This window comes from Engraulis encrasicolus, chromosome 2 (assembly GCF_034702125.1).
Source record: "Engraulis encrasicolus isolate BLACKSEA-1 chromosome 2, IST_EnEncr_1.0, whole genome shotgun sequence".
Classification (NCBI taxonomy): domain Eukaryota; kingdom Metazoa; phylum Chordata; class Actinopteri; order Clupeiformes; family Engraulidae; genus Engraulis; species Engraulis encrasicolus.
This window is the reverse complement of record NC_085858.1, coordinates 11,207,203-11,222,773: the sequence shown is the minus strand read 5'-3', so window position 1 is coordinate 11,222,773 and position 15,571 is coordinate 11,207,203. Positions and strand designations below refer to the sequence as shown.

Genomic DNA, 15,571 nt, shown 5'->3' with positions numbered 1-15,571 from the left:
TCTAAGAAATCAAAATGGCCTTCCTTTGTACGGGTGCATTTAGACTATTCACATGCATGTGCATGTGATGTGTGCTAGTTTGTACTGCTCTATAGCCTATCTATAGTCTATGTGTCTTTCTTGCAATCACGCTGGAGGTATATGTGTCTTTCTTGCAATCACGCTGGAGGTATATGTGCCTTTCTTGAAATCACGCTGGAGGTATATGTGTCTTTCTTGCAATCACGCTGGAGGTATATGTGCCTTTCTTGAAATCACGCTGGAGGTATATGTGTCTTTCTTGAAATCACGCTGGAGGTCTATGCGTCTTTCTTGAAATCACGCTGGAGGTCTATGTGTCTTTCTTACAATCACGCCTGTTAGTATGGCAAGCGGAAATAACTTCAGTCACCACAAGGCATGGTAACCTTTGACCTCTTGGTTCAACCTCATCCTTTTTCCTCCCTCTATCCCCTTTCTCTCAACTCATGATGAATGAGTGACGTGGGTGGCCCCCTGAACAGAGGTGATTCAAGCAATCAACTCAGACCTCACTAACTAACCTACCGTATATATTTCAATTTAACTATATCTTAAGGTTGTGTGCGTGTATGTGTGTATATATATGGTATTGTCATTTTCAGAGTTAAAATGCATAGTTGTTAGAGCTGCAGCTTCAAGCAGCTTTAAGCATAATGCATGTGTCTTGCTGAAAATGATGTCTAAATTCTTCGCCCAGTCAATTTCCTGCTCTTCTATCCCACTGACTCTATGTAGAGTGTATTGTATAGTACAGTATAGTACAGAAATGTCATGGGACAGTGTGGTTGTGTGAGTACTGGGTGTGTTTAAGTGCCTGCCTGGAGTTGGACATGTATTGCGTCTCTCTCAAAATCAGGCCTGAATTCTTTACCCAGTTCATTTCCTGCTTTCCCAATCCCACTGACTTTTTCTTTTGCTTCATCGATGCCTCGTCCTCTTGACCACCCTTGTGTTTACACATTTCCATTTAAAAGAGTCAATTCAACACTTCAGTGTGTCAAACGAATCAGAAGATAAAATTTAACATGCATAGTGTTGGTCACGCTCCCTAAGTGTTGTTGCAAGGCGACTTCAAAATAAATGTGTAAAAAGTTTTAGTGGCTTGAGGCTGGGTACAACATGGGTGGGGCCTATTGTCGTCCTCTTGAGCTGTGCCCAGAAGGGCGCTCCTTTACTGTAAAAAAAACTGTTCTCCCTCTGGACAGGGTTGCCAGATGAGGCTGATGATAACCAGCACAACAAAATGCTCAAAACCCGCCTGGAAGCACTGAATCCAGCCCAATTCCATTGATTTCTATGGCCAAAAATTGGGCGTTTCTTTCTCCAAAATCCATTTTTATCTGCAGATGGCCATCCTAAGTAGCCCAAAACCGCCCAATCTGGCAACACTGCCTCTGGAGTGCGGCCAGAGAAGAGAAGAAGCCAGGCAGCCCTTTTGTGTTTACTCTAAAAATAAACCCCGTCATCCTCATTGTTGTTTGGCCGCGCTGCGCACACATACGTATGTACATGGGCCGTGGCGTGGCATACAGCGTTGAGTCAAGTGTTAGGTCTCACACTGGCAAACAATGACAGGGGAGGTGGGGGCGATGGGAGAGCAGCGGTGTGTGTGTGTGTGTGTGTGTGTGTGTGTGTGTGTGTGTGTGTGTGTGTGTGTGTGTGTGTGTGTGTGTGTGTGTGTGTGTGTGTGCGTGTGTGATTGTGTGTGTGTGTGTGTGTGGGTGTGTGTGTGTGTGTGTGTGTGTGCGTGTGTGTGTGCGTGTGTGATTGTGTGTGTGTGTGTGTGTGTGTGTGTGTGTGTGTGTGTGTGTGTGTGTGTGTGTGTGTGTGTGTGTGTGTGTTCCTGCGAGTGTGTGCGGACATGTATGTTTGGTGGTTTTGCCCTGAGTGAAGATATCCTTCATTTTTCCCTTTAGGACTGAATGTTCTTGAAAGGTTGGTCCGACCGTAGTCATACCGTATATTCTGCCCTCTCCTCTCCTTCCCTCCCCTCACCCTCTTGCCATATTCCACCCCCATTCACTCTCCATTATAATGTGTTAAACTGTGGTTGGAGTAGTGCCTATGTAGTAAAAGGGAGCCTGTATAAATATCTTAGCGTTGAGCTCAGACATGGCATCTCTATGCAGCCATGTTCCCTCAAACTGAAATGGCTCTTTGTCTGAAGTGCTCCCTTTCCCTGTGAGGAGCGCTGGCAACGTAAACAAACAAATAAGACTTATCATCAGACCAAAATGACCATCTCCTGGATTCACAGACTAAACAGTTTTGAGATTGAATGTTGTTTTGTTTGTTGTTGATTGTTGTTTGTTTTGCTGTCTGACTTTCGAATCCAGACCAAACATTGTTGTTGAATGAGTGTGGGAAAGAAAGAGGGAAGAACATGGTTGGCTGAGTGGCTGTTTCTGAAATGAGTGGCACAGGGATGTAATCAACGTGACCTTGGAGACTGAATAGTAGCCACGGCCAGATGGCTGCAATTTCCACATACAAACACCTTGAAGAAGGTAAAAAATAATAATGCAGAGAATGAGTGTCAGAGATGCACCGCATTTTGTACACCCCTCTTTGTCTGTCTGTGTCTTGTCTGATCCACAAATGAAACTAAATGCATTATGGGATATCTGTGGGCGGACTTTTGAAAGAGATCGCTCCGTGTCAAGGAGTATTGATCTTAATTTAATAACTGTCTGTGGGTTTTGAAGGGGGGCAGCCGGCATTTCTCCCTGAGGATTTAGACGAAATGGCTCGTCTGGCCTCTGTGGTGGTACCTGACTGACTGCCAGCCTGGCTTATCTAAAAGCTCCATTCTCCATCCCCGTTCTGTCTGTGACGCAGAAAATGGAATAAAGCGCAGGGATGGTTTTCTCTGTGTTCTGAATGACTACTACTAGTCAAAGAGGTGTAAACTTACCTCAGGAACTATTCATTAAAAAAACTTTACTACTGCAGCACCATAGTAGTGGTACTACGACATTATACAGAGCCTTTAGTGTTACATTACAACTAGTCATTGCCATTTTGACAAAAACAACATGGGCTGTGTCTGTGGTTTTGATAACAACAGGCCACAAACGCAATGGCATGGCGATATTGGCCAATGATATGGAGTGGGGAAAAAACATTGATTTGGTGCAATCCCTGTGAGGCAGACAGATGTGAACTTTTGACCTTTGGATGGGGGCTGGTTCTACATACAGGTATAGAAACAAAGAAGTTAGTGTGAGGGAGCTTATTTGTTTCTATACGTTGGTGACCCAGTGGATCCACTCCTACGCACCTGGCAAAAGGAGGTGTGCAAGAATCCTAAAAATAGGGCTGGTTCTACATAACAGACTAGGAACCAGCATATTACAGAATGTTAATCTGTCTGCAGCTCATATCCAAGAGCAAGCAAGCAAGCAAGCAAGCAAGCAGCCTCACTGGCAATCAGAGTTGGATTGTGAGCATGGTCGTAACTACCGTTGAGGACACAGAGGTCATCTCCTCAGTATTCTTTTTTCAGGAATGCCAAATTTATCTATGATGAAAATCGATCTAATGTGGTCAACAATGATAAATTCAGTCTGTACGCCACTCCCATTTATCCTCAAGGGTTTGACTGAAAGGTTTGAAGCATTCTACATGTACAGCATGCAGTACAGCACACAGTATTTGACCTCAGTATTTGAAAATGTCTCGTTACGGCCCTGCTTGTGAGGAAATACCAGAGGCAAATGATATCGCGTCAGCCCCGCCAGTGTATATGGCAGCGAGTCAAAGGCATGTTTCTTGTCAGAGAGTGATGGATGTTTGATGGACGCTGCTGCTGACTTGCATCAGGGGGCCTCTTCCCCCATTTCTCTTTCTGTACACGACTCTCTTAGACTCTAACTCTCAAGGACATTTAATTATCGTCAAAATGATGCAGGGTCCATTCTGTAGTAGCCTGCAGTAGCTGTAGCCTCTCTTCGCAACTCCTGCTTTGTCTGCCTATCTGCATGGTCGCTGGTGGCGCACGCCAAGTTACAAAAAATGTGGGGTGCACGACCTCGCGCCACGGCAGCTTGCGGAGGGGCGTGTGACGTCATTTTGAGCGCACACCATCGTCGCGAGGGAGGTATGAATGAGGTTAGCGCCAGTAACGCTAAGTATGAATCCGCCTTTAGACACATTTAACATTTACTGCGGTGAATATATTAAACATATCATGATGGGGGGGTGCTTATCTAGATATGTGACTCTTCTTAGAGATCAATAGAGATCTAACCCAAAAGGTAGAGATCCTGGAAGCAGCAGCACATGACCCAAGACAGACCAGCCTGAAAGCGCAATCAGTATTTTTTTAATATAATATTTGTTTGCATACCATGCACCCTCCAAGTTTTTTTTTCCAGCTGCATCGTGCAAGGAGAAATCATGGTGCAGTCAAGAAAGAATGTTGAAAAATCTGTGGCTACTACTGTGCGGCATAGATACTATAACACAAGTCCACATACACGTGTGCTTGTTCTCTCTTTCTCACCCTGGTTCTCTCTCTCTCTCTTTTATCCATCGCTGTTCTCCTCCTACAAAGCCACAGATGGAGGTTTGCAGGGTGGCATTAGTGTAGTGCAGAGTTTTCCCTCCTTTCTCCTTCTTTCTCCTCCCCTCTTCATCACTTGTTCCATGACTGCAGTGTCTGTTTTCAACAGTGGCTGATTTGGACGTGTGTTGGCGACTGTGGCTTTGTTATGTGAAAAAAAAGGCATTTAAAAAAGAGAAACCCAAGTCAGCGTTTTCCGTCGAGCTTCACAGGAACCAAGATGAGGTTGTTTGGCAGTGAGGGGGGGGGAGAGAGAGAGAGAGAGAGAGAGAGAGAGAGAGAGAGAGAGAGAGAGAGAGAGAGAGAAAGAGAAAGAGAGAGAGAGAGCAGCAGCAGCAGTAGCCCTCTCTAAAAAGCTGACTCCAATTCATTTGCTAATGATATTTTATAGGCCCACAAACCTTCAGGAGAGAAATTCGACTGTCATTACCAAACCACAGTCTTGCAGATAGGAGAGTCCTATACACTACAGGCTGCTCGGCATAGTACTGCCCCCCAAGAATAATGCTCATAGGTTTTCATGTTCAATCATACGTTAACTTTTACAGGCTCTATACCCCTTGCCCCATTACAGGGCCGACTGCAGAGCTGGAATGACCTTTACATTCCCTTCATCCCTTCTTCTCTTGTTTCTTCTCTTCTCTCCCATCTTGTCTTCTTTAACAGTGGCAGATGCTTTGCAGATGTGTGTGTGAGTGTGTCTTTCTGTGTGTGTGTGTGTGTGTGTGTGTGTGTGTGTGTGTGTGTGTGTGTGTGTGTGTGTGTGTGTGTGTGTGTGTGTGTGTGTGTGTGTGTGTGTGTTCAGAGTGCTAAGGGGCCACAGTGGGTGGGTAATTTAATGTGATGTATGGACGACTCCTTCAGGATTCATTCATCATAAAGTGTAATTGTGCGTCATTACAGCGAGAGGTGCGGCACCATTTGTGTTCTCCATTAATTACTGTCATTTTCAGTCTGGATTTCGTGTCTGAGCAGTGGCGTTTGTCCATGTGCTATGTACACGCTACCTTTGCGACTCACAATTCCGTTGCACTGAGGGTGATTTTTAGATGCGTCCTAGCATCTCTATAAGAGGGTATGTTCATCCATCAGTCCGTCCGTCTGTCCATCTGAGACGCATTCTTAAATTGTAATTCCCTCCTGTGTCCACAAGGCTGCATAGACAGACACATCTTTGTCCGCCTGTCTGACTTGTTTTAATCCTCCTTTGAAAGCTCACCTGGGAAACTTCAACTCCCATTGCCATTGTGACACAGCCCTCCACAGTGCGGCGGGACGGTACCATGCTCAGGGACCAGGTACCTTAGTCATGGAGGAGGATGGGGGAGAGCACTGGTTAATTACTCCCCCCACCAATACCCATGACTTTGTGCATGGAAATGACATGAGATCTCCCAAGTAGTACATGTGTGAAGTACAGGGGGCTTATCTGTGGAATGCCTAAGTGCTGGGACCCGCTCACAGCTGTTGTGTATGGTGAGATTGAGAGGAATTGTCCACAAAGCCGATTTTTCATGCCTCTTATCAACAGATGCAAAGAAAGAACGAAAAAAAGAAAAGCTTCAGTGTTCTCCTGTTCCTGGGAAATACAGCCTTTAGGGTGTCATGGAAGTGTGCAATGACTCAAGTGTAGGAGATAAGATATATCCGGAACTGAGTGTATGAAATCAGTGTGTGAAATTGAGCGTGGGCCTGTGTGTGTTTCCATGGCCCTCTATCTATATTTCTCTTTACATTTGAGTCAGCTTACCAAAACCAGGACCACCACATCGCCACCCCACCACAACACTGACACTTTTCTTTAGAAGGTCAATGCCATTGGGGATCTGGTCATCTCCACAATCTGTGATGAGTCGTGTTGCAAGTTGTGTGGCCATCAAACATCAGAGCAGAGCACTCAGACAGGAGGGAGTGAAAAGAAGTCAATGGCAGCAGCATTATCTGGCAAACTGAAACAGGAACTGCATAACTTCTCAAGATTTCCTGAAGAATGGATAAGTTATATATAGTTATATATATATAACAGTGTGCTGTTTTTACATTGAGTTTCAAATACTGTGTCCACAGTCTTCCATAAATGTACACACACATACGCAATTACATGATGTGGTGTTTGTCCAACAGCTGCACATTTTTATATGATTTTATTTCCTCTTTATCTTTGCCCCTCATTTTGCTTCGCTCTCTCCTCGTTCTCACTTTTTTATGTTCTTCTCCACGACGGTGGAGATTCCTTTCCCTCCGTTTTCTGCTGTCTGTAGTACCTCCCACTCCAATCTCCTCCTTCATTCGCTGCTTGCCCCGGCCCAGCCCGGCTCGCCTCGCCCCGCCCCACACCACACCCCACCCTTCCCCTGTGTGTGGGACCGACCAGACCAGGCATCTATGGAGAAAATGAGAACCATGTGTGGAGCAGGCAGAGGCCACGCCACCACTGCTGTCCATGCAGCTAACCAGCCACCCGCCTCCCGCCTCCACTGGCGATACCCTCCCACTCTACACTTCAGGAAGCAGCAGCGCAGCACACAGAGCCAGTGCTGGGCGCCCAGGGTCTTTCCTTTCTGTCCCTGTCCCTGTCCCTGTCCCTGTCCCTGTCCCCCGTCGTGCTCTCTCTCTCTCTCTCTCTCTCTCTCTCTCTCTCTCTCTCTCTCTCTCTCTCTCTCTCTCTCTCCCCTTGGTCTTGCTGTCTTTTTCTCTCATCTCTTTCTCTCCCCATGTGCTTCTCACTTTCAAACCATTTCTCTCTTCCATATAACCAAAAAAAACAGTAAATACATTATGAATTGTTGACAAATACAGCTAGAGAGTGACTTCATTGAAGTAGGCAGATACTGTACAGTAGAAACTGTGGTTAGTTTCCCAGTCTTTCCTCCATCTCTCTTTCCCCGCTGCTTCGGTCTTGCTTTATTCCTCTTTCTTTCCCTTCACACGTTCAAAACATTTCTCTCTTCCAACCAACCAAAAGAGCATGACCAAACATATTATACGCTATATGATGTTTGTGGAGTATGTCCTCTATTCTCGTCTGTTGTCTGTTGTGCCTCTTAATGAAGCCTATCACATGTTCTGTACTGTATTCTGAAAGGACAAAATAAATATCTCTAACGCTTTATTTTAACAGGGCTTTAATTACTGTGTGCTCACTCATTGGGTACAGTGGAATAACTGGTGTATAGGCTACATCTAGTACAACTGTGGTACATGTTATTCCATGAAATTATGTATGTACATACCATAATGACAATAATGATCATAATGTACCATGAAGTGTTTTTATAATACTTCTCCAAGTGAATAATTCTTCCAGGGAGGCACAAGGCAGCTTTGGTATATAGATACACAAAATACACACTGAGGTAATAACATGTACTACAGTTGTACTTAGGCCTACGTGTTATTACACCAGTTCAATTGTACTTAATGAGTAAGTACACTGTAATTAATGCCCCGTTAAAATAAAGTGTTACATAAATATCTATCGAAAATAGTGCCGTCCCTCCTCTTCCCGCTCTCTTCACCCACCACCAAAACACTGCAGGACATATTACAAGTGGACAATAAAAAAAGTCTATTTCATCATTCTACACACTAACAGTGGTTTGTTGACAAATACAGCTAGAGAGTGACTTCATAGGAGTAGGCAGACTAACTGTGGTTAGTTCCCGTCTTTCCTCTCTCTCTCTCTCTCTCTCTCTCTCTCTCTCTCTCTCTCTCTCTCTCTCTCTCTCTCTCTCGCGGGCACTTCCCTCCGCAGGCCTCTCAGGCACTAGAGCGAGAGCCTGCTTCCTGTCAGCTGATGCGGTTTGCTTTCATTGTGGCTCCATGTTGGCAGGATGCTGATTCCCGGCTGACTGTCTGGCTAGCTGGCAAGCTCTCCATGGCTATGCCAGGATGGGGAGCATGCATGGGGCTGTGTGCTGCTGTGGACAGAGATCCCCCTCACATAAAGCTGCTGGTTTTGGTTTTAGGAGATGCACGATGACAATGTGCTGATCAGCTTCACACGGACACCACCATTTTGTTATTGCTTGGTGTTTTGCACAAAATACAGCAACCACCACCACCACCACCACCCAGTATCTCCCTCCCTCTCTCTGTCTGTAAGTAAAAGTAAAAGTTTAAGTGAAAAAAGAAACAGAGTTTCCTTCCAACACAAGTAACCTATCTTAGTAACCAGTATGTCCGTATACTTGTCTTACGATCAGCTAACTCTGCACTGCTTGGATCAAGTTTGTGGTGGGTCCCTGTTAGGTTTTCAGAGTTTTTTTTCCAGTAACAACACAGTCTATCTATCTCATTAGGCACAATGGAGTAAATGGTGTAGCAGCTATGTAATGACATGTGATACTGTTGTAAATTACACCACAAAAGTACTTTTACTTTGACACCTCTGTTCCTGACCTATTTGTACAGGACTTACATCAACTTAAGCTTCCTAAACCACTCCATTAATCAAATCAATCAGATGGGTGATGTTGGTGTGTGATAAAAAAGGCATTGCAAAATGGTCTGTGGTGGCTGTATGAGAGAACCTTTTGCATATTTTGTTGGGTGCTTGATTTGCTTAGTCATTTGATTGTGTATAGGTCAGCATGGCAAGTGGCCCTATCATAATTGAATAGTTCAGCTACACACAGTGATGTTGAGGAGACTGCAAAAACCGCCTTGATGATTTCAGCCTACTCACACTGATAACTGACTTGCTACTGGTGATTATTGTGCCACAATGGCAAAAAATATAATATAACTTGATTGAATTATTCTGGAATGTTAAGGTGGCACCATTGCTTTGGTCAATTTGTCGGGGGCAATGAATCAGGGAGAGAGCGTGCAAGAAATTAAATCCTATCGTGAACATGACTGCACATCACATACAGACAGTCCGTCAGTCTGCCTTTTCATGTGTAAGAGCAGGCATAGGCTACATAGAGGTGAGGAAGGGTGAACGGATCAGCAATAAAGTAGTAGTGAAAGTAGTGGAGTTAAGAGGAATGCATACCTTAGCAGTGAACACCATATGGCCAATACTTTCACTTTTTACGTAACATTTAGGCTTCTTACTGCTGACATTTTTTTTTTAGATCCAAAGCGTCTTAGCTATTTACATGTAGGGTATAGGTTACAGTCAATGTGGGGTTAGGTGCCTTGCTCAAGCACACTTCAGCCCTGGATTGATGTGTGGAGGGAGAGGTAAGTGTGTGGGATGGGATTTAAACCTGCAACCATAAACCAATCCCCTAACCATTAGGCAACAGCTGCAATACAGAGATGCGTTTCTCTAAAGCATAGTTGTTAGCCAGTTAGCAACTTGGGTCGTTGTCAATGGGAAATTGCATCGCAAACAACAAAGTAGCTAACATAGTTAGTAACTATGGTTTCGAGAAATGTACCCCAGAGACGCAGACGTTAGCTCAGAGCTACTGCTGCTGCCACGCTGTTACCTCATCGCCAGAGCAGACAAATGGCATGTCCCGCCAATGCACTCTCTCTGGATCCTTCTCTCCCTTCCTCTAGAGCAGTGTTTCTCAAACTTTTTTCAGATCGAGGACCACTTTGTCCCCCAAAAATGTTCAGGGACCACCTGTCAACTTAATTGCTAATTTTGATTCAGATCACTTACTCTTTATTCACATTTACAAGCCTGTCTAATTGTGGTGAAAATGAGATGTCAGCTACTGCTAACTTGTCTTGGAGAAGTAGAAATTCCCTTGCGGACCACCTGAGCTTTGTCACGGACCACTAGTGTTCCCCGGACCACACTTTGAGAATCACTGCTCTAGACACACGTGCAAGTGTGCATGGACCTCATGAAATGAGGGCAGACATTTGAAGGGACAAAGGGGGAGAGAGGCCATTCCCTTGGTTCCATACTGTAGCTACGAAGGAAAAACAAATTGCTTTTGTGCATATAGAGGCTTACAAAATCCAGGCTTGTTTGATGATAACATCGGTAAATCCAATATAATGTGGTAGCTGTTTTGTAGGGGAATAAACTACTAGGCTACAATTTATTGCGTTTTTTCTGGCCCCAGTCAAACCGCGGATCAGTATGGGGAACACTTGACCAAAACATTATTGGTGCAATACTGACAGATTCTACATTCTGAGACAGTGTCTGGTGCCATGTTGCCAGAGGTGTCTGATCATTTTGAGCTCAAACGGTGCTCAAGTGTCGCTAAATTCATGCCCAATCTCAACCAAATTGCATTGATTTGGCCATGAAACTACAGAGAAAATGTATGACCGTTTTTAACCCGCAGACGGCTATCCCAAGCATCCCCATTGGGCGGGTAACTGCCCAATCTGGCAACACTGGTCTGGTGGAGTGGTCTGAAGTGTAACCTTCTCTTTTTTTGTTCCTTCTTCTTGGCTTTCAGATTTTGTTGCTGAGATCTCGCAGCCATGTTGGTAATATTGGCCTTCATCATTCTCTTCCACATAGTCTCTGCCATCCTTCTATTCATCGCAACAATAAAAAATGTGAGTATGTACGTCTTACTGTGCCTGTACGACACTGATGTGTTTCTATTTGTGGAACACAGAGATGGTCAATTAATCATTTTTAATGTATGTTAAGACTACAGACTGATGTGTTAGTTGCCAAAAATGTCACTTCTCACAGATGTGTCAGTCACTCTCCTCCACCAGTATTTATTGGATACACTCCATACTCATGCACAACCTTGTTTACCCAACTAGTGATATAATCAATTCTGAATTTGGGAAATCGCACAGATGTTTATTAGGGATTTAAAGTTGTGGTCTAAGTCTTGATTTTGAATATCATCTACACTGCCCCTCTGCATGAACACCTCTTACTTGCTATTTGTTTTACACGTCTTATTCTTATTGAGATACACAATGTGACTTTTGTCCTCTTGTTCTCAGGCCTGGTGGGTTGTGGCGGCCGACCCCAACTCTATCTACGCTGACCTGTGGTACGTCTGCAATAACACAGTCTGTGGCCCCATACCCAACAGCGCATCGTCTGACGCAGGTACTGTACTGCACCCTACACTAGTAACACTCCCCTATGAGACATGAATATGGGCTAGTGCAGGGGTTCCCAAACTTTACCATGACAAGGCCCCCATATACTGATGGTTTAGAGTCAAGGCCCCCCTTACTTACATGGGCTGTGCTACACTATTTTTGCTGTGCTCAACCATAGTTTATGTCTGTGTGTCAATACCCCTTTGGGATGTATACGATAATGATAATAGAAATAATGTTCAGAGATGTAATAGATTATGATGTAGTTCTTAACTACTGCTATTGTTTAATATTGTTTAGCTTACTTTTGTTTATGTTGGTGTGCATTATTCATTTTTGATTTTTTTTGCTGTACTTTTCCTGCCAACCTACCGCGCCCCCCCCTAGTACTCCCTCACGGCCCCTCAGGGGTCCCCGGCCCCCAATTTGAAAATCACTGGGCTAGTGCATTGCCACAGCTGTAACACAACCCTCTGTTTCTCTCACTCTCTCTCAATGTAGAACACTGATTTATATAAAGGGGGCATGTGTTACTTTTTTCTTTTTACTAAGGGGTTAATGATGTGGAAATCTGTTGGATTCACCCAATTGCACCATGGTCATAGTTAGGGAGTTGTGGATTTAGGATGATAAGGTTGCTGGCAGTGGCGTGCACAGATATTTTGGGGGGCAGGTGCTCGAGGTGGGGGCGAGGGGCATGTGGAACTTCCAGCTGCCTTAGACTAAATAGTATGATATCGGGAAATTGTCCCATGCTTTTAATCGTCAAGTATTTGTACCTAGATGATCATGTCAACATGGACCATAGTACATTGTGAAAAAAAAGTTTTTTTTTTACATAGGGCAAAGGGGCAGGTGCTTTAGCACCACCACGCCCCTATCTGTGCACACCCATGGTTGCAGGTTCAAAGCCTACACTAACCCACATTAAATAAATAGCTAGGACCTATGTGTTTCTGGATTGTAAATGCTCCCATGCAGGTTATTGAGTTAGGCCATGCAGAACTAAGCATCAGAATGAAGCACTGGTAACGCCTCACTCCTTTCCAGGGCTTGACATTAGCACCTGCCAACTGGGTGAAACTATTGGCAGTGGCTAATGTCAATTTTTATCTTGCCAGGCAACTTATTCTTGGGCATGACAATGACATATCATAACATAGTACATCCTGTTTTTGCACCTTGTGTTATATTTAGGTTCCAGAAAGATCATTCAGATCTGTCTGATATACTCATAGCAGTTTCATTTACAGGTAACACGCTATGTTGATAGCACTGATTTATCTCTTTTATGTTTGATCTCTTTTATGTTCTTAGCTTAGATGTATCATGGTAAAGTCTAGAAACTGTAAGCTCTGGAAAGCCACTAGTCACTGGCCGGTGAGCAAAAAGTGAGCACAAAGTTAATGTCAAGCCAAAGAAGGAGGTAGAGTAATAAAGAGGATTCAAACCCCGCCCACCCAATGCAAAAGAGTGTGCTCAAGTTGGGTCTCCTAAGTGGGCGTTGCCCCCTCCTTCTTCTTCTCTTTTTGAGGTGTTTGCACAAGAAGTGTGCTACCGCCATCTATAGCGCTAAGGGGACTCCGAAGGTCTGATAACCAAAGGACTCCTAAAGGGGCGTTCACTCGACATCACATGGATACCGGAAAAGAACTAGAATGATGTAGTATCTCTCTCTATAAGATCTCTGGTCAAGCCCTGCTCTTTTCCTCTCTACTCCTCGGGTGCATCCCAATATGTGACCTTGCCTCCTCCACTTGTGCTTGTCTCCTCGTCCCGCCTCCTGGCCCCTCCTCCGTGGAGAAAACGATAAAGTTTCCCAGCTGTCAGTCTCGCCACAACAACTTTTGAGGGACTGTTTTTCATTCACCATCCCCATTGCAAATGAGAAAAAGACTTTACAATTGAGCTTTTGCAAGATATTGAAATATAATGCTGTTGTCAGTGATGTCATCATGACGAGAAGCAAGTGGAGGAGGCAAGGTCACATATTAAAACGCACTCCTTCTCCAACAGGCTACCTCCAGGCTGTACAGGCTACCATGATCCTGTCCACCATCCTGTGCTGCGTGGGCTTCTTCGTCTTCATCCTGCAGCTCTTCCGTCTGAAGCAGGGAGAGCGCTTCGTCTTCACCGCCATCATCCAGCTGATGTCATGTGAGTTAAATGGCCAAGTCGAATACTACATTACACCAGCTGTTCACAACTTTTTTTTTTTTTTTAACAAACGCACCATCCTCATAAGTCTCCCAACGCCCCCCTTCACCTCCTCATAAGCCTCCCAACGCCCCCCCTTGACCTCACTTTATTACACTAATGTTTTGGGGACACGTTTGGAATCACCATTAAAATTCTTGACTGAGTGTGACATTCTATTCTCAGGAGGGTAGAAAAGTCTTTCAAACCATAAAAGATTTCAATGTCAAAAAAAGCAATGACAATGGAAAAAATTGAGAAATATAATTTGTACAGCTCCTGGTCAAAAAGAATAGAAGTTCATGAAGAAGTTGATTTATTTTCTTCATTTTCCTCAGAAAAAAAGAAAAAAGTTCAGGTCACATCAAAACAGAAATTTGGTAGGCCTACTTCCTAAATGACATGTCAATGTTTAGTTCAATACTTGGTTAGGAATATCTTTGCCAGGTCTTTTGCCAGCCCTTCCCTGTCTCTCTCTCCCAACTTGCTTCCTGTCATTACTACACTGTCCTATTGAAATAAAGGGCAACGGGCTGAACTTCTTTCTTTTTTTCTGAAGAAAATGGTGATTTCATTATAATATTAAAATTTTGCCAACACCTCAAGTCATGGATTTGTTGAGCTGGAAGGCCGAAATATTTAAGAATAAACAAATTATTAATTACTGGAATACCGGTTGTTCAAAATGTGGGCAATGAATCTATAGGCCTAATCCATGAAAGTTTAACATTATTGATGGAATTATGGTAATAATCAAGTTTGTGATTCTGAATCCTCGTATGCCAGCATCTTGAGAGGAGAAAAAACGATTCAGAACCTGAGATGAGGTTAAATGTTATAAAATAATAATACACCTAATAAAAAAAACCCATTTGTTGAAAATGATGATTATGCATCAACACTAATGGCTTGCTCTCTTTTGTTCCCTTCCCGTCTCTCACTGCAGCTCTCTGTGTGATGATTGGTGCCTCTGTGTACACTGCGCAGCATGCCTCCTTCCAAGGCCAGAACCTGCAGGCGGGAGGCTATGGCTACACCTTCGTCTTAGCTTGGATTGCCTTCCCTATGACTTTGATCAGCGGGCTCATGTACCTAGTTTTGAGGAAGCGCAAATAGACAGAACTTATCACCTCAACTTACCCCATTGGCAAAAAGAAGCTCTTGCCTTGGGTTTGTTTGTTTTTGTTTTGTTTTTCTTGTAAATATTCTTATTTTTATGTGTAGTTTTGAATACAAGCTGACAGAAATATAAGAAAATCAGAAGAAATTGTCTTAAGTGTAGCATACTGGAATCTTTGTTGTTTTCCCAATAGTAGAATGGTATGACATGTAGAATATTAACCCTTTTGTCAATAAAATATAAAAACAAAAAAAACAAATGTTGGATCCAATCCGTGAAAATATGCAATGCTGTGATATATATTTTTTTTTTAGAGCTTTTAACCCGGGGACTGAATTTGCAAACTTGAAAACAAAGATGCACCAGGTGGATAGTCACAAGACCACTATACAGTTCATTCTTACACACAGTTCACGGTCCACTTGCATTCAATAAGAACTCTGCTCCTTTCCAAGATATGGTCTTCATGCTCTACTGCATAAATGACCATTACAGATGAATGAGAGATTGAAGTCAAAGAAGGAAATAAACACTCAAAAAGGTTTGTTTTTTTGGGCAGGGCTCTTTATACTTGAAACAGTAAATTGTTGACTGTTAGGGGGGAAAGCTGCATAATTGTGCCTGTTGTTGTGAATTAGTAGCATTTTATCCATAGTTTGGGATGGTATTGCATGTTT

At 43.7% G+C, this 15,571-nt stretch overlaps 1 protein-coding gene across 1 annotated transcript in view; it reads left to right on the top strand.

The window, feature by feature from the left end:
• The window catches only part of emp2 (epithelial membrane protein 2), a 22,240-nt gene extending 7,091 nt beyond the window's left edge, over positions 1-15,149 (top strand). The window contains exons 2-5 of the mRNA XM_063221764.1: positions 10,963-11,065; positions 11,474-11,582; positions 13,595-13,735; positions 14,721-15,149. Of these exons, the coding sequence (XP_063077834.1) occupies positions 10,988-11,065; positions 11,474-11,582; positions 13,595-13,735; positions 14,721-14,890 (498 nt within the window). The 5' untranslated portion in view covers positions 10,963-10,987 and the 3' untranslated portion in view covers positions 14,891-15,149. The remainder of the gene's footprint in view (positions 1-10,962; positions 11,066-11,473; positions 11,583-13,594; positions 13,736-14,720) is intronic.
• Positions 15,150-15,571: the final 422 nt, after the last annotated feature.